This window comes from Gavia stellata, chromosome 3 (genome assembly GCF_030936135.1).
Source record: "Gavia stellata isolate bGavSte3 chromosome 3, bGavSte3.hap2, whole genome shotgun sequence".
Lineage (NCBI taxonomy): Eukaryota > Metazoa > Chordata > Aves > Gaviiformes > Gaviidae > Gavia > Gavia stellata.
The window spans coordinates 103,965,033-103,979,769 of NC_082596.1; the positions used below are offsets into that span (position 1 = coordinate 103,965,033).

At 37.7% G+C, this 14,737-nt stretch overlaps 1 protein-coding gene across 1 annotated transcript in view; it reads right to left on the minus strand.

The window, feature by feature from the left end:
• Positions 1 to 480: 480 nt before the first annotated feature.
• Positions 481 to 14,737, minus strand: part of ATP9B (ATPase phospholipid transporting 9B (putative)) — a 174,262-nt gene continuing 160,005 nt past the window's right edge. The window contains exons 20-30 of the mRNA XM_059815461.1: positions 13,414 to 13,512; positions 10,831 to 10,920; positions 10,230 to 10,374; positions 9,831 to 9,895; positions 9,236 to 9,391; positions 9,017 to 9,081; positions 7,967 to 8,075; positions 5,096 to 5,153; positions 4,201 to 4,404; positions 1,612 to 1,644; positions 481 to 807 (exon numbers count right to left, since the gene is read on the minus strand). Coding sequence (XP_059671444.1) covers positions 671 to 807; positions 1,612 to 1,644; positions 4,201 to 4,404; positions 5,096 to 5,153; positions 7,967 to 8,075; positions 9,017 to 9,081; positions 9,236 to 9,391; positions 9,831 to 9,895; positions 10,230 to 10,374; positions 10,831 to 10,920; positions 13,414 to 13,512 — 1,161 coding nt within the window. The 3' untranslated portion in view covers positions 481 to 670. The remainder of the gene's footprint in view (positions 808 to 1,611; positions 1,645 to 4,200; positions 4,405 to 5,095; positions 5,154 to 7,966; positions 8,076 to 9,016; positions 9,082 to 9,235; positions 9,392 to 9,830; positions 9,896 to 10,229; positions 10,375 to 10,830; positions 10,921 to 13,413; positions 13,513 to 14,737) is intronic.

Sequence of the window (14,737 nt, forward strand, 5' to 3'; positions counted from 1 at the left end):
CAACATCACAGATCTGTTAATATTTACTGGTGCCAGAAATGGAGAGTACAGAATAGGACAACAGCTCCTAGAATAATACTGTGCTATGCAGACATCTGTACAGAATTCAAATAGTGCATATTACTCAATGTCTGATCAGGAATAATAGTTAGCCGCTTAATACAGACACAGGTATTAGGTTTGTTATAGTAAGTATGGACGAATGAACTTTTCCATATAGAAACATTAAAGGAAAGGACTTGAATTAGGAAGTTATATAATAATTAAAGAAGGGAAGTTATGTAATAAATAACGAAAGTTTCAATTCAACTTGCAGAAGATTAGTACAGTAGGAAAAAATCCTTTACAGTAGCAATAAAACCATTCAGAAGCACTGTCAACTCAAAGGTAATTCAGTTTTATTTTATAATCATAGCAACTGAAAGTAAAAAAAAAAAAAATCAACATGAAGAAAATTTAGTTTAGTTGTGTTAGTGTACTTCCATGTTATTGTCCCTGTCAGATGTTTCCTCCTCTTTTTGTGCTCTATTCACTATCACTCTTGATTTTTTTTTTTAAATTTAATTTTTTAATTTTCTTTAGTCCAACATAAACCCATAGACACTAAAGCACAGTGAATGTGCAATCTGCAGACTGGCGTGAGTGAAAAACCATAGGAATGTAACTACTTCTACGAGGTAAGCTTGGAGTAACTTGGAGGAGAGAATTTGCGCTTCAAGTACTTGAGAATGTAAAGTGGAAGACAGCTTACAACAGTGATTGCTGACACTTTCCACAGGAAGGTCACAGTTGTGATAAAGGCAACATCTGCAGAAAGAAAAAGGGAAAATAAGTAATGGGAGCTGATAACATGGAACCTGGAACTTCCATAGTGCAAAGTCAATAAAACTCTCCTAATTGTTTGCTTCTGCTATTGTTCAAGACCATGCAAAATTAAAAAAAAAAAGGGGGGGGGGGCAACAAAACAACAGAAAGAGAAAGTTAACCTCAACATTTTGGTTTTGCCAACTATTTTCTTTAGACAGGAACTTCGGAGTTCCTTTATGCTCCTTACACTGTTTTGCAGCACAAAATAGGGAAAACAGAATCTCAGTGTAAAAGCAACTTTCTCACAATAAAAAGTTACACCAGCTTATTTTTCTACTAGTAAGAACGATTTTCACCCACTATAATACAAGTTCCCAACCAGAAATTCTCCTACCATTTTGGATCTTTTCGTCCATATTCAGATTATTTTTCTCTGAAACAGTCAGAACAACTAGACTGACTGATTCTAAAAACCTTAGAATTTAAATCAGAGCCCAACAATTTAAAGGGAAAACAATGTAGTGATATTGCCACAAGCCACAGTAAAAAGCTATTTTTTTTGTGACAAACATTAACAAGGATGGTGACACCTGACACTTGCTACTGAAATTTTTTGACCGTATTTGCAACGGTTGGGTCGTACTTAATCATTACGGGGAGATCCCAGAACCCAGGTAACCTGAGAACTGTTTTTTTTTCTTTTTTCCATTGTTCATAAATGTGTATATTAAATGATTTACTACTCTTTAATTAATTTTTAAAGACTTTAAAAAAAAACTTCAAGAAAAGTTAAACTTCACCTACCTAAGAAAGCTCCAAAAGACACTCTGCCTATACCTGTTTCACAAAGAGGGAGAAGGAAAATGAAAGGATAGATTTACAGAAAATACAAGAGTTATGTGAAAAAACCCAACCAGGTTAGCTACACAAAAAAGAAGTGAAAAAGATGTTAGTAGCATTAGCCAGAGTATCATTGCCTTTCACATGACAATCAGAATATTTTATCCAACAATTAAACCAAGACATTTTGAAAATACAGAGATTTTATACGTGGTCATGTTTTGAGGTTGTAAGTAGGCAGGCAGTTTTCTTACATTTGACTTCAAGGTATAAATTACTGTATAAACAACTTGATCAGAACGGTTTTAATGTGAATGCAAATTCACTTCAGAAAATGTAGTCAAGAAATCACAGAATCACTACGGTTGGAGAAGACCTGTAAGATCATCAAGTCCAAATGCTTTTACTGCTCCAACTTTACTCATTAAAAATACTTCGTATATTAGATTTCCATGTATAAACTTGTCATACAGCTATAGCCTAAGCCTGCTTAGGCATACAAAAGCCTATGTAACATATCACAGAGACAGACCTAATAAGGCCATTGTGTGCAATTAATACTGAAACCTAAAAACCCATTTCCTTCCATGAGTCAGAGCTGTAGAGAGCAGTATCGGATATTTTTGCCTTTCTAATTTGGGTGCCCTGTCACACTTATGATATCATTTCTTTAGGAGGAGATGACGCTGAGAAGTAACATCATTGAAAGAAACCGTTTATTTGCCGATGAAGTCGAGCACTATTGGACTGGATTGGTTTCCCCGACAGGTGGAAGTTGTTCTACATCTTGAACTGTAAACCGTAACTTAGGTTTCTACTACTTTATATGCACAAAAAAAGGCTCCCTCCCCGCCCCGTTATAACGTGACAGATCAAACAAGAGTAAAGCATTAAGCAGAAGTGAGTCTAACTGGAACGCATTTTCTCAGACTAACACCACGCATCTTTACAAAAGCCGATGAAATTGCAGCCTTTTCAGTACCCTTAATGATGAAAAGCACAGAGGTGAAGTCCCCAGGCTGCAAGAAGCCACGCAACCATTTACTTACTCAGTTGCTTGGACCTGTCCAGCAAATACACGAGGAGAGTAAAGCGCTCCCCCTTACAGAAAGGTTTGCAAGAAACAAAATCCCTGCAGTTTTTAGACATCTGTGAACTCCACCACAAGGTGTTTCGCACCGAACAACCCCTACAAAGGATGGAAGGACTGGCTGTCACCAACGCTAAAGACTTACAAAGGCGAAGCAGCAAGTTCTGCTTTATGAAGTTCCTGGAGGTTTGGACTAAAGAGCCAACACCCGGGTCTGTTCTTGCTTCTTCCTTTCATTTGTAATCTGGCTGGGGAGATTCGGGAATCAACCCAATAATCTCTACCTAAGAGGCTGTGCATCAGTGTCAGAGAAAAGGAAAAGGTACCGGGGCAAACCTGAAATAAGGTACAACGCAAGTACCAAGCCCAGCGGGGTGGTTTCTTCATTAAAATTCGACTCTTGAGAAATCTGGGAAGTAACAGAACACCCGGCACAGGCAGCGAAGCATTTACTGATGAAAAAAATAATTCTATCGTGTAAATACACCACCCTGGTGTTGAACACTTGGGACATGAGAGAGTGAAAGCAGAACTATGAGACTCCTAGAAACTACCATGTAACATTTAACTCTGCTGTGAGAAGCGACAACTGAAGAAGGGCAACTCCTTACTCATCAGCTCCTGGAAAACAGAGAGAGAAGGAGCTGGACTCTACCCCTTGTGCAGTATAATCAAAATTCTTATATCTATATTTCTGTAAAAGTTACATTTGTAAAATCACGCTACGACGGAGACGGTTGTTTTTACTGAAGGATAATTTGATATAAAAAGAAATAATGTATTCTTCTGATGCTCAGATCCTTGACTGCTAAGATTTGCAGCTAAAATGTGTTCTTTCATCTTGTGAACTATGAACAATCGGAACTTTAAGACACAGTTTGGCATACTGCAATTTAAAGCACAGCAAGCTTAATATAAGCTTAATATAATTATGAAACAACGATTCTTCTATGAAGTATCTATCCAATAGCCTTTGCCTCACTCCCTAGAGATACTCAGCTCTTTCAAGCTTGTGGGTTAGAGCTAATGAGGTCCACTTGCTCTGGCATACAAAATAATTCACCAACTCGGTGAAAGATCCTGATTTTTTAAAATCCTATCCATTTCAATAGTGAAAGTCTCAAAGCCAATCTAAGGTATGCAGTTTGGACTGTCAAGATCAGATCAAGGATGGGAAAAGCATGCGTGGTTTGAGTAAAGTTTATCATCTAGGTAAATCCTACTAACAGGAATAAAGATTGTCAAACTCCAGGAGAAAAGGATAAGAGACTATTTTAACCCAACATTAATTAAAACCTAATTTCTACTCAGTCATATTTCTTATGGAGAAAGCTGTATTTCACAAAGCACGACATCACCCATTCTTAGTTAAAAAAAGCGAAAAAAATATTAAAAATAAAATATAAAAAATACCATAATTAAAAAGAACAGTTCTTTGCTAAAATACATGTACTATTACTCACCAAAGTATTCATTTAGAAATGCAAGAGAGGCCACATAGCAGCCAAGACTGAGGAATTCAGCCACCACCATTAACCAGTGCCACGTTCGTATGGTCAGTGCAACCATCAAGAGCTCAGTCAAGATTAGGGCGGTGAAGGAAATGGCAACGACGTGTACAAATTCGGATTCAAAAAGCAGCAGGGCTCCATACATCAGAATACCACCTAGGAAAGGCACAGAAAGGTAATAATACACTGAGCAACAGAATTTCAGCGTACCAGTTTTTACAACTGCCCACCGAACATTTGATTGCATATTATGAAAACTTGCCCGGTAATTTTTTTTGTAAGGTAACAACGTTGATCTAAAAGAAGAGAAGTAATATTTACTGTATTTTGTGCATGGGAAATAAACCAACCGAAGTAAAGCTGTAAAGAAATAAAACTATTAGAAAATTAAACACCTTTCAGTGCAATAGATCTGATGAACTGGTAATTAACCTCATTTTGTCAAGTGCTACAAATAAATGAGATATTGTTGAAAGTGTAATTACTTTTAACTGATTACATAATTCAGATTTCTCCAACAGTACTTCTGTTATTCCATGAAAGAAAACTACTGTGTAAATATATGCAATGTGATAAGCACTCATTAAAATTTTTCTGGATTAGCATTTAATTAAAAAACGTGTCTTTTTTTTAATGCGACATGCATCAATAAAAATACCAATCCACGCCGTGTTTTGAATAGGCCTGGCACACTACAGGAATATCGATTGACGAGATAAAGAGAAAGCAATATATATAACTGCTGATGAAATGATAAGCTTTGGGAATTCAACCTGCAGCTGAAAAACTCTATTGCTAATAGCAGACAAAAAATTCTCAGTTCAGTAAAATGAGGACTCTCTCCTACCTTGGTAAATACTGATTAAAACCCAGATGAGGAAGGTCTTAAACGATAAAGATCTTCCCTAAGGGAAACAAGTGAGAGGACAGTTAAACACAACTTAAAAAAAATAAATCTACTTGATTAATTACTAAAAATATATGAACCACTAGAGAGACATTTGAAAAGTAAAATACGCTGTCTTTGAAGTGGTGTAGGCTAAAAAGCTTCTACTTGTTCTTACGATTCTTCATCGCAAACTTGTATAGCACAAAGTCTAAATTTGGGGGTAGGACAGTTAAGGTCTTAAACAGCAAAGATACTTTACCTTGCAATGCTCTGGCTGGTTTTCAGAGGGAGAATTACAGTAAAATTAGTTTCTTTTTTATTTAAAATGGTTTTAGGTCTGTTTTGTAAAACGGAGTCTTCAAGAAAATGAGCATTGTGTGCCTACTGAGCTACACCTCAAGCAAAACCGTAGTTCCTAGTCACTTCTAAACGTTGGATGAACCATCCGCTTCCCTTCATAGAAGAAACACATGACTACTGTAAGTTTTCAGCAAGTAACTATTCCCAAATACGTTTTAAATCTTTTTGTGATTGTGAATGTTACGGCCTGAAACATATGCGTCACTCAAAGAATAAACGCTGCACACGTGCGTTCTGTGAGGGGACTGATGAAATACGTTAGAATTGCAGGGCTGAAAGGATACGCATTTAAAAGGGTAAAAGGCTATTTTGGCACAAAGGAAGTGATCACTCTGGAACAGGGAAGAATCAGCACTTTACAAAGTAACGTGCTTCACTGCTGCAGAAAGGGATGAATTAACTTTTTCTATTACTTCTGTATAGGCTAAAAGATTTTCTTGGATAGACAGAGTTCATGGCAAGGTGCTAAAGACATTTTCATAATTCTGTATATAGTCTAGAATGTTGGTGACGGACTGCACGTATGGGAAAAAAATCTCGTACAGGCACAAAGAAACATTAGATTTTATTTTTTTTTCTTCTCCTATGCCTGCCTACTCCTTTGAGTACCGGGCACTGCTTCCACCTTCCACCAGAGCTCCCAATTAGTGAGATTTGTGACGTAAGAATGAGCTTGAGTTTTGGTTCACCTTTATGGAAGTAGAAGGGGTAAGTCACTCCTGAGCCTTTGGGGAATGCTGCACGACAGGCTGAGAGCCAGTTTCACAGGAAAGCAGGGAGCCCTCTTACTTGTACTTCCTTTCAAATTTCCATCAGCTTTTCTAGCTGTAACTCCGTAGAAGCCACAGTAACACTGAATCGGTGTGTCCGCCCGGGTACGTGGCCACTCCTGTCTCTCTGAACCTTGCTAATCTTCTCTTCTTCTTGAACAGAGCAAGAGCCTGTCAATGACTTGTGCCAACACATCTTGTTCTTTTAAAAATCTAAAAAACATTTTCATCACTAGCATGTCCCAGAAAAGAAACCAATTCCTAGGAATGCAATTATAGTCCACGTAACACCAGCTGAATAGCATTGGTAGAGATTTGCATTTAGAGTCCATAATTTGAAAAATGATGCGCACAAATACGTAGGCTTCAGAGTGTCATGACTAAGGCAGCATGATCATAAAGTGTTGTAATAAACGCTCGCAACAAGATTACCTTGTAATAGCGAAGTCAAACATAGCACGTAAGTATCTTTTTGTACTACTCATCCATAATCGCTCACTGATCATCATCTGCCCCACACAATGCGCTGAACTGTACTCTCCTGCTTCTCCACATTCTCTTTTTTTTTTTCTTCTGAAGACAATTATTTGGGTTCTACTTTTTTAATATTCATAGAGGTGCAACATAAGCTGGGAAAGCCGGTGATTCAGCATCTCCAAGAACTTTCATTTAAGCCTAAACAAATAACTTAGCCTGTATTCACCTACCACCCATCCCGGGCAGTTTCTGAGTACAGGTTAACTTCTATCTTTGGAAATAAGATGCTTCCAAGTTCCATCAACAGGTTTCCACCGGCGAGCTTACAACTGCCTTTAGCAGGTATAAAGCCATGCTCTTCTGAGATTAATCATAGGCTGAAACCTCACAAAGCAACTTTCAAGATTCTGAAGAGGAGAAAGAGAATCAAGACCTCCAAGAGATGAGAAAAAATTCTCCCTAGCTAATAGCTAACTTAGTACAATTAAAAAGGCAAAGGCTCTGAAAAGTTTGGAGCCTCTTCGACTACAGTCTGCTTTTGAACTTTTAGGCACATCTTCAAAGAATCTACTATCCCTAAAAAGACCATCTGCTTCTGCCTTGGATCATAACTTTTCTAGCTGACAGTTTATGATGGAGCAGAAGTATTTTTCAAAAAACTTACGAAAACAGAATCTTGAGATTTGTTTCACTTTTGCTGGTAAAGAAATTATACACTTTCACTGTTCGCAGGTATGCGCAAGCACGCAGAAAGCAGTGTCTACAACAGATGATTCAGTTAAGATCTATCAGTTACCGGTATCTGTTATTTAAAGTCAGCTTTGGGAGAGGTCAGCATTAATTGCTGGGGGTTAGAGGGGGAAAAAAAAAAAAAAAAATCTATAATTTACCAGTTAAAAAGGAAAAAGGAGCTGTGCAAAAGTAAGCATAAATAACTCTAGATCAGAGACCCCGGGGCCAGACTGAAAGCAACTTTTATATCAACGTACCTTCATGTTTGAATTATTTCAGCTCAACCATTTTTGACTTAACAAATGTATTAATAAAACTGAGTGGAACATTTGGTGCCATGGATTATTTTCATAGTACAAAAGTCTGCATCACATCAGTTGTGCATCTGTCTTGCATGGAATACCTTAAGAAAATGATTGCAAGAATTCCCAGTTTTGCACACGGGAGATTTTGGCATTTGTTCGTATCTGAGCACTGAGGACACGCATACCTTTGTGAGATCCTTATAAAGTTCTGGATATAGCAATGCCATTTCTGGCTTCACATCCTGATCCAATACTAGAGAGAAGACTGGAAACATAGTATATATGGTTGCATACCTAGGCGAAAAGAAAGCACATAAATTGACACTTTTGTATGAAACGATTTTAAACTGATCTACTGAGTTCAATTATTTTTTTTTTACGTAAGTGGAATTAAACTGTTTCTTCTACCCAGTACTGAAGCAGCTTACCAACACAGCTTTACACATGCAACCTGCTCTTGTGTTTTGAGAGCTGCCCGTCATGAGAAGTTAAAGAGCTTTTATACATTCAAGAACAGTAAATACATTTTTTTCTTCTATATATATATCACCCAAGCTTATCGCCTGTTAGCATACTCCCTGTGCACTTGCACTTTGGACAACCAGTTCAAAGACCTGACGTTTAAATTCATCCACAGATGATGGCATGGAAATTGAAGAAAAAACAAGCACTATATTCCGGACATCATGGTATAGGTAGATGGACGAACAGAAGTCTTAACAGCTCTGTAAGTGGCTTTGGATGCTAGCACGCACGTGCCAGATGTGTATTTTGGTAGGTACTTTCCTAGAACTTAACACAACTGTTTACAAATGTTTTGGAGGGGTCTACTGCTTGTCTCTGCAGAGTCTGGTGTAATCAGACCTTGATTTAAGTTACTATTGGTTTAAGTTGTTATTGTTTACAAGGAGTATAAAAGGAAGCTCTTAGGACAGAAGGGGCAGAGAGCAGGGACAAACACGAATATATGCACGTCCCTCAACTGTATGACCTGGGGAACCACATTACTAAAGCACCTTCTGCAACAAGACCAGGCTGCTCCTAATCCCGCGTACGTTCACCCGAACGGAAATCTGTGGGGCAGACTTTTTCTTCGTAGACTCGTTCCAGGTTTTGGTAGGGTACCAATGACAAATGTAGGACAAACACGGCAGACGCCGACTACATGACATTATTTAACAAGTTAGTTTGCTGTATTTATTACCAGATATAGTTAACTGTTGGTTTTGACTTACCCTACCATTAGGAATCCTTGGTACAAGGGAACAGATGCAAAATAGAAGACTGATGAAAATACAGCCTACAAAAAGCAGATAAATATATATTTAATATAACTCTATCCACCAAACATTAGAATAAAGAAAAAAATAACAATACCGGTTGATTAAGATTTTGTGACATTTCAAAGACAGACATAGTCTTTTTAACTATTCAGAAAACAAAGTTTTAAATACCTGCATAGTTGAAATAATAAGGCCTCGGTGCATGACAAATTGACCAAGTGCTGCTGATCTCTTGTAACTGTTTCGACCATGTACCATCAGCAGCCTGCCTATGTGTTTAAACTGTGTGATAGAGAAGTCAGCTGCTAGGGAAGCTTGTTTTCCCTCCTAGAAGAAAATAAAAATATTCCAAGTATGAAACCCAGTGTAAAAGATGTGTTTCAAATTTCAAAAGTCTAAGTGGTAAGTGATTTTAAAAGTCAAGTTTGCTCCTGCGTCAGAAATCGACCCTGCAATGAGACAGAAAGGACAATTTCTGTGCGTATTCTAAGATGCAGTGGCTGTAACAGATCGCCTATCCTGCTTCTTTCAGGTAAATGCTACACAGAAATAACTAGAGTGGTTTTTGCTTTTTCTATTTAAAAAGATAAAGCAGAGGACATAGAAGCAAAGAAAATATTAGTTCAAAGACTAAGCATTTTTATCATCTTACAGCACGCTTTAATTAGAAATGACCAACTCACTACTGTTTAAGAACAAAACTTCGGACCCCACGTTACTATACTACCACGTAGCATAGGTTTGACAATAAAACTGTTAACATTACCTTGCCTTCAATTCCGATTCCACAGTCTGCTGCTTGGATCATGCTGACATCGTTTCCTCCATCACCTGGAAAATGTCACTGCAATATTCAGCTCTTCAGAGGTTTTACTCTCCTGGCCTTACAGTATTTTAGAAACCTCTCATATAACTTTAAATTCTTACAATTATTCTATGGATTATGATTAATTACTTCAAGCAATCAAGACTTTTTCCTGTGGAATAAAGAAGATATCCACACCCTTCTCACGGAATGGCGTTTTCTGCTACAGCTACATAATACCTGGCCGTGGATAAAGAAGTCTCTTTGGTTTTGTTTCAACTGTTTCCCAATGGTGCCATCTACTGCTGAAGTTCATTACAGATTTTAGCTACTGCAAAGGAAGATTGTGCCAACAGTTACCTATTGCACACGTGCGTTTTCCAGTGTGGTGCTGTAACAGCTTCACAATATGGGCTTTTTGGGTGGGAGAACATCGGCAGCACACTACAGCAGGACACTGACAAGCCAACTCGACAAATTCATGCTCATAATACTTCAGACAAACCTAAGGAGAAAAGTACACTCTCATTTACTTAGGATTAAATACTACTACATGTAGTCTAACACAAAAACACAGTATAAAGAGTTATTTTATGAAGCGTTGCTTGCTGGAAGAATAAAGCCACATTCTCCTGACTGTGGCTTTATTATTTTAAACTGATGTTCTCTGTCGTTTAGGGAGCCAACATGCTTTGGGGTTAAGAGAAGAGATGATATTAAAGCATGCCGCATACAAATTCCGTTCCGTTACCAAGCAGGGGAGAACAGAACCAATAACATTTGCCCACCTACAACATTTATCTTCTAACGAGCACCCAGTGAAAAACAAAAGTCTCTCTAAGGACAACTTAAAGTATGGGCAAATATTGAAAAAAAGTTTAAGAGCATGAAGACACCGATACTTTACTTACTGAACATAAGCATCTAGATAAATGTAATTTGACAGAAACCAAGTTCTTACCTCAAGTGAGTCCCCAGATATCACCAAGGCACAGTCATGCTTCCTCCTAAAGGCATTTAGTTCTAAGTGAGCCTCTCCTCGAGTGGTAACCTTCAATAAAAAGCACTCACTTAAAAGATTTTATTACATTCTTAAAAAAAACCTGCCTCACTAAATCAGGTTTTGAGAAGTCATACCAGAAGGCCTTGGTTCTTCAACAAGTGTTTTATCCCGGTGCAAGCCCATCACCCATGGCATTTGACTACAAGCCTCAAATCTTACGGAGTGAAAGAAAAGCAATCCTCAAACAAGGAAAACCTACGTAGTCAGCTGAACTGGTTCCGCACCAAAGTAGACCAGGGCTAGAAATCTCATGAATTAATGACATTAAAATACCTTAAGTTCAAGCTGACCTGAGTCTTTCCATCTTGGCAGGGCTAGAGAAAAAACAGACAAAAAAACCCTAACAACCCCCCAAATTTTTATTTATTAACCGGGAAAATATGTTCTTAGAATAATGCAAAATGTTCATATTAATAGTTCCTTCAGTTTGGGTAAGCAGACACGGATTTCAAAAGGCACATAAAAATGCTCACTACTACTAATCCTTTTGGATCTTGCATGAGTATGCAAGCAGGACCAAGTGGCATAATACAAAAGAACTACATCATAGATTTTTTTTTTTATTTATTTACATAATTATTGTTTCAGAAAGGCCCAGCTGTGAAATGCAAAAAATGGTCAAAGAACCAAAGAACACAGAACATGAAAAATTTAAATTATAATCAGATTTTGAGGAGACTGGCAGTTTTGGGGTTTTTTTCCCAATAAAAGATCGATGTATTTTAGAGCTATCATGCAAGACAAAGTTCCAAGCACAGAATAAAACACAAACTCTGATTACACTTCTAATTTGGGCTCGGTCAGCACTTTGATTAAGTAACTTTTAAAATATACCACTCTTAATTACACTGAAGGTGAAGTTTTGTTTTTGGGCCACTACCACCCAGAATCAGATGCAGTCCAAAGACCTTCCTCCCTCCAGATGGGCTCTACTACACATAAAATTTGTGTCACATTAAAAAGCACCTGCAACATTACAAAGCACCTGCAAACAGAAAACCCCATACACATGCCCCCAGTTCAGATTTTTTTTCCTCCTTTCCCCCAGTTAACCATGTAAAGAGAAAGCTCCTTGCCTGCCAACTGTTAGGAACGCCGGATTGCATTGGCCCTTTATAATCTTTCTGCATTACGGAGATGAAGAGATATCAGCACTTGGCACACACTGATGAGCAGTAATTGCCCTCTGTTCTTTCACCTAACAGAGTTGGGGTTTTTTTTGTAATTTGTAAAGACCTCTAGAACAAAGTATCAGTTAATTTTATTACAAAACAAAGAAGCTGAGGCTTCTAAGAGTAAAAAGGAAGAGCGTTAAAACCAAAAAGCATCTTTTCGGGAAGCCAAAGTAGTAAATAATTTTTTATTTACTACTTTATAACTAAAATAGAAGTGTTAGAGTGCTTGGTATTTTCTTACATTAATCCAGGAGTAATTTCTTTGCAACAAATACAGCCACAGAAATAACTCTGTATGAATCCATTCTCTAACTAATTTAAAACTTTGCCTACTCTAAGTTAACACAGTTTTATGCTGATCTCTTATTACCAGTCGAGGTAATGAAAATAAAAATCTGACTCAACTAAATAGATTTTGTTCAGGAAGACTTAATTTGTGGTGTTACAACATGGAAAGGTCAACAAAAATTGATCTGAAGTTTTATCAGAAGCATTAATAATTTAATTGCAAATAGTAGTCTGCAGGGCCTAATTTACCATTCCGATGCTTCAGAAGAAACTACATTTACATGTAAATTATATTCATATAATTATTTCTGTAGGTGCAAGTGGTTCATTTAGAACAAACACAGACATATTATGTCTGATCACACAGCATCAATCAAGGTCTGGAAAATCTATTTTTGTTTGGCTTCAGTAGAGTTGATGCTATGCAAATATAACCAAAATGTATAGAAAAAGATATTCAGTTTACCTTTCTAATAATTATCTTAAACAGTCTGTTAATAAAATGCAAATATATATCATGACATACAAAAAAATCGTTGATGACGAACGATGTCGGCATCACAGTTTAATTCAGGATTAATTCTGCTTGAGTCTAAAGAGTTCTATTAATGAAAATGCTAGAACAAGCAAGAACCACATTCAGATAGCCTAAAATCCTGGACACGCTTTCCTACTGGCTCCCACAGACCCCTCTCCATCATTCAAAGGTATCTTACTATGTCCATTGTGTAAGTGAAGAGTGTAAAACACATGTTGAACCTGGGTCACCCGAACATGCCTACGAACATCGCTGTAGCATATCAACAAATCTAGAAACAAGCACCCTTAAACAGAAGCGATGCTTTGTAATTCTACATCCTTGAAAAACAACCTAAGTACTACTCTCTCGACCATTATTATGACACTCGGTACCATAACCCATCGATTTTCAACAAGCAGCCAACTACTAATCAAATAAAGCAACATGGTTATTAGCCATCCTTCGATGAACCAACAAAGAAGTTGGAACAGTACTTACAGGTCTGAAAATGTGAATGTCTTGAGTCCTAGACACTAAGTGAGAACTTTTCGCAATGCAAGTTGCTGTCTCCAGTTTATCTCCTGTTAACATCCATATCTGCAAAATAATGTAAAGGTTTACTCCATTGGACATTAACGCGTCTGTTCTCCAAATCTGAATGACATCTCTCTCCAACCTTTTTCTGGTACCTTTTGGGATTAGATTACCAGACAAAATATACTGATATGTGCGTTTCTAACTAAAATTAATGAGCTGTTTTTACTGCAGTAACATACAAAGCAGAGAAGAACTGTTTTTACTTCAGGCAGCTCCATTCCCCTTCCCTTCTCACAAGGGCCAATGTCTCAATTTACATGAAAACAAGGCGAAACTCTGCGGAAACGCGCTGGCATAGCTGAAGAGCAGGGAAAGCATAAAAGCCTCTGCCTATGGCCCCGATACTACGTTGATCAAAAAAGAGTGAGGATGCAGATGACTACACCAAGAGATAACATTTGTCGGCAAAACGATGCGACACAACAGTCTGCGACCCCAGTGAGAATCTATCAGCAAGCAGCAGCCAAGCGATGAGGCAGCATGTCCTGGAGGAAGAGCTACAGTCCCAATGCCCCAAAGAGATCCTGCCCGCGCAGAACTGGGCTTTAAGTCTAAGGAATAAGGTTGAGGATCCATCCATTCTTAAAGTGAGACAGCTTGCTCTCCCTCAGCCCCTTAACACCAAGAAAGCTGAAGGACATCTGGATGAAATACCATTAGCCCTAGACCAAACAGAACAGACCACACAGGAAGAATGACTTAAGCTGCAGGAGTTATTACTGGGTACTTACTAAGTTAACAGTTGCAATTTTATTAAAACTCTAAGCCTCTGTCTCCCTCTTTTCCTGTACATCTCGGGTAAGACCCTTTTCATTAGTGTCCATGTGGGTCAACGAATGGACAAAAGACTCATGTTTTCTCATCAGTAACTGAGTAATCTATAATTTTATGACCTATCTACAGCTACTATCGTATTTCCAGCCTACTATAATGTCGGTTGTAATTAAACGCTCTGAAATCCTAGAACTAATCATTAAAAAAAAAAAACCCAAAACCTGAAAATGGTCACACTGTTCTATACCTATTTGTAGCAGGATATACCTAACAGTCAGAAGTGACCACATACAGAAAAAATATCGAGAGCAAATGAGAAAATACTAAACATTAAGTAGTAATAGATAAGTACTTTGCACCAGTCACACTGTACTGAAAAGAAATTTGACGTACTCATAAGGCTTTAATCCATACATATATTTTTCTAATTGTGCACACCACTGCATTACCA